This window comes from Seriola dumerili, unplaced genomic scaffold, assembly GCF_002260705.1.
Source record: "Seriola dumerili isolate Sdu_G_001 unplaced genomic scaffold, Sdu_1.0 BDQW01000025.1, whole genome shotgun sequence".
In the NCBI taxonomy this organism is placed as follows: domain Eukaryota; kingdom Metazoa; phylum Chordata; class Actinopteri; order Carangiformes; family Carangidae; genus Seriola; species Seriola dumerili.
In genome coordinates, this window is record NW_019174280.1 from 21976105 (window position 1) to 21985603 (window position 9499).

The window sequence follows — 9499 nt, forward strand, 5'->3', positions numbered from 1 at the left end:
TGAGACAGGGTTGGATTTCAGTATTTCAGTGTCAAACTGCCACTTGGTTTCTAAACCAAATGTAATGTGATTTGTTGTCTGCACTGGCGCCTGTACCTGATGGGTACTTGGGGCATGAATGAACATTGTGCAGAGAATGGGAGATGCTGGATGTCAGTCGGGGCCCAGATCTTATTTTTATCCCAATACACTCATGGTACTACCCCCCCCCCCCCCCCTCCCCCCCCCCCCCCCCCCCCCCACACACACACACCACATTACACACACACACACCACACACACACACAACAGAATTTCTCCACAAGGATCAAGCTAAAAGAAGGTGAAAGTGCGAGCAGACACAGCAACTTACTGTGAGATTTAAACATAATATTTGTCATATAGCGTTTGTCCATGTCACTTGCTGTGGACTGGGGGCAGAGCCGGATGTAACAAAGATAATGCTGACATCTAGTGTTGTGTCCGAGCAGTAAATAAAGTGCCGCACTCCTTCTGTTCTTCTTGGAGCTAGTTGTGGAGAAGTAGGTTAATAATCATGTTTTGCATTTAAACCAGTTGATGCTTTGTTTCTAAAAATAGGTACTTAGCTTATCTGTCACCCCCGAGTTTCACTCAGAGATTCCAACCCATTTCACATTTCCTCATGTACTTTAAAAAGTAATTTACCCAAGATATTTTTGCAGCAGTATTAATTTGCCCCTTCTTTTTTATTTTTTTTATTTGCCCCATCTTTTTTTTCTTTAATTGCCCCATCTTTTTTGTTTTTTATTTGCCCCATCTTTTCTGCTGTCAGAGGCCGGGGCCACTTTATAACGTAACAGCCCCGCCCCGCCCCCGAAGTAGTTGCGCCTCCCATTCAACACCGCTCCGCTCCGCCACCGTGTATTCATCTGTGTCGGTGCCGTCCATTCAGTTTTCCATCCGCTGAAGCCAATTCAAACCAACTTTTTTCATTTAAAAAACTGCCCCGAACATGGCGTACACGACCGCGGGTGGGACGAAGAAGAAGGTCTGCTACTACTACGACGGTACGGGACATCCGGAGTGTCTCAGTAGGAAGCCCAAATAGAGACATCTGGCACCGGCTAGCGCTAGCCGCTTAGCTAGTCAGTTTAGCTGGTGCTGCGGGTAAATGAATGGTGTTTAACACAAGTTAGCTAACGAGCTAGCGTTAACTAGTGTCATCCTGCGTGTTAACTCGTTTGAAAAACACGCAAAGCGAACCAAACGTACACTTTACACTTTACGTAAACCGACTGAGAGTGTAAAAAAAAATCACGCAAGATATCGTTAAATTAACGTTGTAATGTGTAATTAGCCTAAACGTGAACGTGCGTAAGACAGGGGTCGTAACACTCATTATCATAATTGTTTCAGCTGTTTAATTACGACCGTAACCAGGCTTTGTGTGCACCGTGTTATTCGGACGTACGCGGATGATTGAGGGGAAGTGATGAGAAACTGTTGACCCCAGTGTGACTTCAAAGTTGAAGTCCTTCAAGTCTCAAAGCGAAAATGCGCAACTATTTGACGCACAAGTGTGCTCAGGCCTAATTGATGCGTTCAAGTGTTGATGCCTCTCTTGAGTCCTGAGAGCAGAATTTCAAGTTGAGGAAAAACCGATGAAGTGTTCCCATTGATCTTCCCCCAGAGGCATCACTTATTTTAAACTCAGCAGTTCAGGTCAATGAGGACGTTGTTAGTCACTGTTATCTGCTGTTCCTGTTCATTTAGACTGAAGCAGTGCCGTAAAGTGTCACTTGGTGGCATCACAATGGCTTGTCTTTGATGTTTTTAGCTTTTATTTATATAAACTTAATTTTTACTCAAAGTGCCCAGTGTGATAGTAAACCTGGAAAAACTGGCATTACTTGATGATGTCGAAATCAGAGTGAGCGGCCAATAGGTAGGGTTGAGAAGAGAGAAAGGTTGGTGGAGAGCAGAGAGTATTATTATTATTATTATTATCAATAATAATTATAATAATAATAATAATAATAATAATAATAAACAGTGTTGTAGTGTCAGATCTGAACCCCGCAGCTCCAGAGAGAGAGGAGAAGCACAAACTACAGGAGAGAAATTATGTCAATTATTTGTTCACACTTTGTCCTACATTTGTTTTGCATGCACTGCAACACCAATATATTACGCACTTATACAACACACACGTTCAGTTTGTGTATGAATTTCTTAATATTTAAATCATTAAACATTTAAACATTAAATGATAAGGCTGCGTTAATATTTTAAACAAATTCCATGTAGCCAGCAAGTTAGAAATTATAACCAGAGTTATAAATGTGTATTATTCCACTGCTGAAAAAAGTCCCCTACTTTAGGTCCAAATGTTTGCTAAAAAAAAAAAACTACAGGTCCGAGCTGTTTATGACAAAAAGAGAAATAAAACTATATATTTGTGACACATTTGTAAGGATTTATGTCTTCAGTAGGCACCAGCGGGATTTGGGCTCAGAGCCACAGATGGGGTAAGGAAGTCAGAAGTTTGGTCTTTTCAAGGGATTTGTTGACATCGTGTGTGGAAATGTGAAAGACTTGTGAATTGTCTATAGACATTTCTATATGTGAAACATGATCGGTTTGGATATATAACCTGGATAATATGGCTGTTTGCATTTGATATTGTTCCACTTGCTTCTAGGGCTGCTTTCTTTATGTGTATATGTCATGACTGACCCAGATTGAGGTCATGGAGAGGTGCTCATTATTAAAGGGACTCGCTGTCATTGGGATATATATTAATATAATATCAGTAGTGTTATATGAAGTTAGGTATTTGAACAATATTGTGATATTCGTTTTATGTCGGTATCAGTCGGCCCTCTTTATTAAACCCTACATGACACATATTGTTATTGCTTATGAACCTGTGTTTCCTATGTTTCCATTTTACAGGTGACATAGGAAATTATTACTACGGACAGGGCCATCCCATGAAACCACATCGTATCCGTATGACTCACAACCTGCTCCTGAACTATGGACTGTACCGGAAAATGGAAATCTACGTACGTTTCTAACCACACATTTATTCTATCCCGCACTCCTGTAACAGATCGTGAGGCGTTAACGAAATACGTCTTCTTCTCCGCACTAGTTTTCATCCGGCTGCCGTGTTTTGTGTTTCAGAGACCGCACAAAGCCACGGCAGAGGAGATGACGAAATATCACAGCGATGACTACATCAAGTTCCTCAGATCCATACGTCCAGACAACATGTCTGAGTTCAGCAAGCAGATGCAGCGCTGTAAGTAGTTCTCAATAACTCCTGCAAACACTAAAGATCACACAAGATTTGATGGGTTTTTTAGGAGCTGATCGCGCCTCCTTTTGCTCCTCTGCCCTCCACTTCCTCCCTGCTTTAGCCACCTTCGGGTTCACCTGAGTCCCTGAACTTGTGTCACTTCCCTGGATCTTGTTACCTTGATTTGCTCCTCCCAAGTATTTTGAGGGGCAGTTGCGGTTTGTTGTGGCGATGCTGCTCAGTCTTGTAATTTCTGTCTTGCAGTCAACGTTGGAGAGGACTGTCCTGTGTTCGATGGGTTGTTTGAGTTCTGCCAACTCTCCGCTGGTGGCTCTGCTGGTAAGTTGCACAGCAGATTGCTAAATTTTATTACCTAATGATGATATAATTTGTTCCACTGGAATATAAAATCTGCTTGCACAAAACCCCTTAAGTTAAGATTTTCCTTAAAGTCTTTGTTGAGGTTTCACTAAAATAAAAAAACAGTTGTCTCCTTCAGATTTCCTTAAAATATCAAGTGTTGAAGGTTTTCTCATTATCTTAGTCTGATATTTTAGGAATCACTTAAAAGACACAAAAGACCTCAGCAACCGAAGTAAGGAACAAAACTAAATGTACCTCTGACTCCGTCTCAACTGCAAGTTTATGGCAATAAATGAAGTAAATGAACCTTTTCAAGAGTTTCTGTGCAACACCTGTAAGAAACTGTCTCGTCTAAGAAGAGATTAAACCTTAAGTGTCGTCCTTAAGTAGAAAAACGGACCCTGCACCTCAATGGAAACAGAACAACCATGGCTACAGGTAGAGAGAGCTCAAAATGTCTCGTGCAGCATGAAACAGTTATAATGCCATGAATCAAATTGAAATGAAATGAAGAGCTCCACATGGTATTCATACTGAGCTGTTTACAACACTACAAACCTGGTGTTTTCAGCTGTGTTCCCTTATTTGTTCAGAGCAAACTGTTTATTCTTGGCGACCTTTTGAATGAAACATGTAGAATTAAGTGATTTTTTTTTTTTTTATTGGTTGACCTTCTCACTGCCACTGTTTCCTGTCTGAATGACGGCGTTGTCGTATGAAAGGCTGCGGTGGTCAGTGGTTGATCCTTTTGTGATCTGTGGTTGGATACGAGAATGTACAGCAGCTTCAAGCTGACATGAACACGTTCTGAACACAACCACGTGTGTGTTTGTTGCTGCGACAGCCTCAATCACCAATTCATTAGAATCAGTTGAGAGTGTGTGTCAGTTAATGTGAACCTAATGACACCGATACCGAGTTTTAAACCCTGTTGGGAAATGAGAAAATGACCCTGTGAGATCCGTCGTATTGATGATGCAGCATCAGTCACATATATTCATATAATTAAACCAGATGTTTTGTGTTGTCTCCAGCTGGTTCCGTGAAACTGAACCGACAGCAGACCGACATCGCGGTGAACTGGGCCGGAGGACTTCACCACGCCAAGAAGTCTGAAGCCTCTGGGTTCTGCTACGTCAACGACATCGTGCTCGCCATCCTGGAGCTGCTCAAGTGGGTTTGAGGTCGTTCAGCACGTGACCCCTGATGAAAAGCACCGTCTTCATCATCAGGTTGAGTCTTTTAAAAAAAAAGCATTATTAACCAAGTGTCGTCCCTCTCCCCAAGGTACCACCAGAGGGTGCTGTACATTGACATAGACATCCACCACGGCGACGGAGTGGAGGAGGCCTTCTACACCACAGACAGGGTCATGACCGTGTCCTTCCATAAATACGGGGAGTACTTCCCCGGAACCGGAGACCTCAGGGTGAGCCTCAGATCTTCATCCTCACTTAGTCACAGCTCATAGTTATTTCATGGGATGAAGCGAATATGAAGCGATAATTTTAATTTATCTTGTTGCATTTCCACTTGAAAACATCTTTAGTAATTTATCTTCTTCTCTTTGTTCTTCTCTGTGTTTAGGATATTGGAGCTGGAAAAGGCAAATATTACGCTGTCAACTTCCCTCTGCGGGACGGTATCGATGATGAGTCCTATGAGCAAATCTTCAAGCCTGTGAGTTCCACATTTAAATCAAGGAAATGATGAAAACATCTTTTTTTCTTTTTTACATTCCACTGCAAATGTTATTCACACAATCTTTGTGAGACGTCCCTCATGAGCAGAACCGGTCGTGTTTTCTCAGCTGCTCATTTGAAGCCGACACCAGGAAAAAAACATTTTTACACCTGAATGACCCTGAATGAGACTTTTATAGCGTTTATACCTGATCTGATTTTAAAGGTTATGAAACTTATGACACTATATTTTTTTAATCTAATATTGGATCGAGTTTCTGGTGGCGTTGTCAAAGCTGTCTGATGAAGCCTTTGCACATTGAAAAGCTACGTTTAAATTCAAGAGATTTCAGGGGTGATGATGTTTCAGCGCGTCCTGAGTGGGGTCTTTCTCCTGCAGGTGATGGCCAAGGTGATGGAGATGTACCAGCCCAGCGCGGTGGTTCTTCAGTGCGGCGCAGACTCTCTCTCGGGAGACCGCCTCGGCTGCTTTAACCTCACCATCCGCGGTACGTACATGCACTTCTGGTCCGAGAGGACTCTGACAGCAGCTGAAACGCACCGCTTGCTCTTGTTACATGTCAGTGTTGCATTGCGTCTCTTGTTCCTCGCAGGACATGCCAAGTGTGTCGAGTACATGAAGTCCTTCAACCTCCCGCTGCTCATGCTGGGTGGAGGAGGGTACACCATCCGTAACGTGGCCCGCTGCTGGACCTACGAGACCTCCGTGGCCCTGGACACAGACATCCCCGATGGTTCGTCACTCACTCCTGTTCCCACGAATCCAGTTTGACCATGTCGCGGTAAAACCTGAACTGATGTGTTGTTTTTGGTGACGTTGTCGGACGACGTCGTGGTTATTAAATCAGGATTTTTAGCAGCGGCAGCTTGGAAATGACTTGGAAGTTGTCGCTTTAATGTTCCGTTGTCATGACAACAGAAACGGGGGAGAAAAAAAACATGTCAATTATAATAACCCCGATGATGTTATCTGGAGACGACAGATTTTATAGCAGAAAGGCCGTTTGACATTCACCTAATGGAAGGCGGTGCTCAGTTGCATCATGGGAAGTGTAGGATCAGGGGTTAGGGGTTACAGTTGTGAATTATACTGGATGAGCACTGGTGATGGCAGGTGTCATGGCAGGTGCATTTTGGCTGGTAAATTTCTACATTAGTAGAAAATGGTCTCGGTAGAGAGCGGACCTCCCCCAGGGAGCTGTACTGAATCTTATTAATCCTGTTTAATAAGTGACGTCTGGTTCCAAATATGAAATTAACTATCAAATCACATAAAGTCAAGTTCAGAGGACATCAGAATAATACAGTTATTCATTTTATAAATGCACTAATTGTAAAAAAAACCAAAAAAAACCAAACGTTTACGTGCTGTTGAGTGTTTTATTGTGACGTATGAAAACAGACATTTAACTGCAAAGTCTGTTGCTTCACGGTGATGAAGCTGAAACCCAGGATTATTGGCCTGGTCAGCGATGGGAGAATGGTCTACGACTTTAGCTCGCAGAGAGCCGAGTCAGCAGGACTGTCCGTTCCACTGAGTGTGTGTAACGTAAAGAGAGGTGGACGTAATCGCAGGCTGTCGAATGGGCTGGCAGTCCTCTTAATGGAATTTCAGGACATTAACTGAACTCTCCGCTCGCTTCGATTCATCCTCCCCCGCGGTGAGGATCAGCGCGGGTTATAAAGCCTCCGTAAATCATATTAACAGGTGTGTTATCGCTCCTCTTTCAGTCCAGGCGACTGATAGTTCGACACTTTGTTTTATCTGCAGCGAGTAAATCTTCTACAGCTGTTTGTCTTGGCTCAGGTTTTCACTCGGTGATGTTTCTGTCGCAGAACTTCCCTACAACGACTACTTTGAATACTTTGGTCCTGACTTCAAGCTGCACATCAGCCCCTCCAACATGACCAACCAGAACACACAGGAGTACATGGACAAGATCAAGTAAGTGGACTCGTTTTTTATACAGCTGTTTTAATGGCACAGTTATTATTACCGGTCCATGTGAAAGTGGATGTCGCGGTTAGTTCCAGAGGGACCTGAATGTGTCGGTGTTGTGTGTCCGACTGTTCAGGCAGCGACTGTTTGAGAACCTGCGGATGCTTCCTCACGCCCCTGGAGTTCAGATGCAGGCCATCCCGGAGGACGCCGTCCCAGACGACGCTGTGGACGAGGACACGGAGGACCCCGACAAACGCTTGTCCAGTAAGAACAACCCTTCATTTACCCCACAACCCGTAATATAATAATGTGACCATGTTTATTTACAGTATTTATTATACAAAATTTTATCACTGTTTAAATCCTCCAAAGATGTGTACCAGCAAAACTCATAATAACTCCAAGTAGAAATAATTATAATCCATGAATATGTTTTACACATCACATGCAAAGTGTTGGCATTTCACAGAAGCTTAACTCAACTCATCAGCGGCGGCTGTAACGTTTCTGTCCGTGCTCAAAAGTGACCCCCACCTGTAATGTGGTTTCAGTTCGTGCCACAGACAAGAGGATAGCCTGCGACGAGGAGTTCTCCGACTCCGAGGACGAGGGGGAGGGCGGCAGGAGGAACGTGGCCAATCACAAGAAAGGAGCGAAGAGGCCGAGAGTCGACGAGGACAAGAAGGAAGGAGAGGAGAAGAAAACCGGTGCGTGGTCTCAGCTTAGGCTGTGAGGAAAACAAGGGGAAATGTCTTTTATCTTTTAATGTTATTCATCCGTTCTCTTTTCTCCCCCAGAGATTAAAGAGGAGGAGAAAACGAAGGACAGCAGCGCTGAGAAGACTGACTCAAAAAGGTGATGATCCTCTCCGTTAATATTTGTCTAAGAATATCTTGTGTTTCTGTGTTTACTCTCATGTGCTTCACTTCCTCTCAAGGCGCCTGGATGCTGTTTAAAATTGAGGTTACAATAGTATGTATAGGTATACGCTCATCCCTGCTCAGCCAATCACAAGTGGACAGCTCTCAGTACGTCACTTCACACCTGCCTTTTTTAAAATGCGTGTGGAGTGACCACTCGTGATCAGATCTCTCTCTCTCTCTCTGCTTCTTATGCAAATAAACAGGTTTTTAACGTTGTTGTTTTTTGGCCGGTCCGACTGGCGCATCATCGGCGTGGCACAGGACACATTCACGTTCACGCTGCTAAAGGAATGTGGACGCATGTGATCTTGATTTTTAATTGTTTGTTAGAAGTAGAATGGAGTTATTGGACTGATTCTATAATAAAAGAAAACACACATTTTCTGCTTTGGCCTGGACCAGTAGGTGTGACCACAGCCGTTGATATTCTTAAATCAATAGAATTGCAAATAGACGTAGTGGGATGGTTGTGTATCTATCTAAAGGATATTTGCTTTGAATTAGCATTTGCATTTTAAATCTTTAATTTGGCCGATTTTTATTTAAAATTTCAAACTTGTTTGTCTTTGCCAGTGTGAAGACTGAGCAGACCGGCAGTGCCTGAATCTTCTCTGCGGCGCCGACTCCGACCCTCTCAGTGAATCACCGTCAGAAGCATTATATTTATTATGACTCTCCATTTTCTACCTGTAAATCTCTTGTGAATTGTAAGCTTCTCCCTTTGTGTAGTCTATCAGTGGATCTCTCCATGTCCACCGCTTGTTTGTTTGTTTTTTGACTCGTGTCATTTGATAACCATGAAACCAACTTATTCCAATGTGCTCGATCTTCTGAAGGAAACGTTGACTTGTTTGTTTTTATGAAGCTGCGGGGGGATCTGTAGACGAACCGGCAGCAACTCGATGTTTAAATTTTGATATTTTGCATTTGTCAGTAAAAACTTTTTTTTTATACTATTCCCTTGAAAATGTGTGTTAATTTTATCTGTGGGGGGGGGGCAGGTCTGAGCTGCGTGTAATGAACATGTACGGCCACATGGGGGCAGTCTGACCCAGGAGATAGAGGAACATCTGAAGGTACAGGTGCAGCGTTGATGGTTGGAAGCATACTCTGTTTATTTACAGTGTTGGGACGGGTACTTTTTAATAGGTTACAGTTCTTACTGATCTTAGGGATCAACTGGCAACTGATTAAAGTTGAAGTTGTCTGTCAAGGTATGTGTTATTTGTTCGTTTAACATGCCAAATTAAAAAGTGATGCTTGCTCATTAGGTCCCAACAGGAATATTTCCTTCGTAGCTGTT

At 43.1% G+C, this 9499-nt stretch overlaps 1 protein-coding gene across 1 annotated transcript; it reads left to right on the plus strand.

Annotated features, from left to right (window-relative positions):
- The first annotated feature begins 866 nt into the window (after positions 1–866).
- hdac2 (histone deacetylase 2) lies at positions 867–9152 on the plus strand. The gene is made up of 14 exons (XM_022770215.1): positions 867–1028; positions 2917–3029; positions 3151–3268; positions 3530–3604; positions 4663–4801; positions 4916–5057; positions 5216–5308; positions 5711–5819; positions 5925–6065; positions 7168–7276; positions 7407–7537; positions 7825–7980; positions 8071–8128; positions 8770–9152. The coding sequence occupies exons 1-14, from the start codon at positions 974–976 to the stop codon at positions 8798–8800; spliced, it is 1470 nt and encodes a 489-aa protein (XP_022625936.1). The 5' UTR covers positions 867–973; the 3' UTR covers positions 8801–9152.
- The last annotated feature ends 347 nt before the right edge of the window (positions 9153–9499 follow it).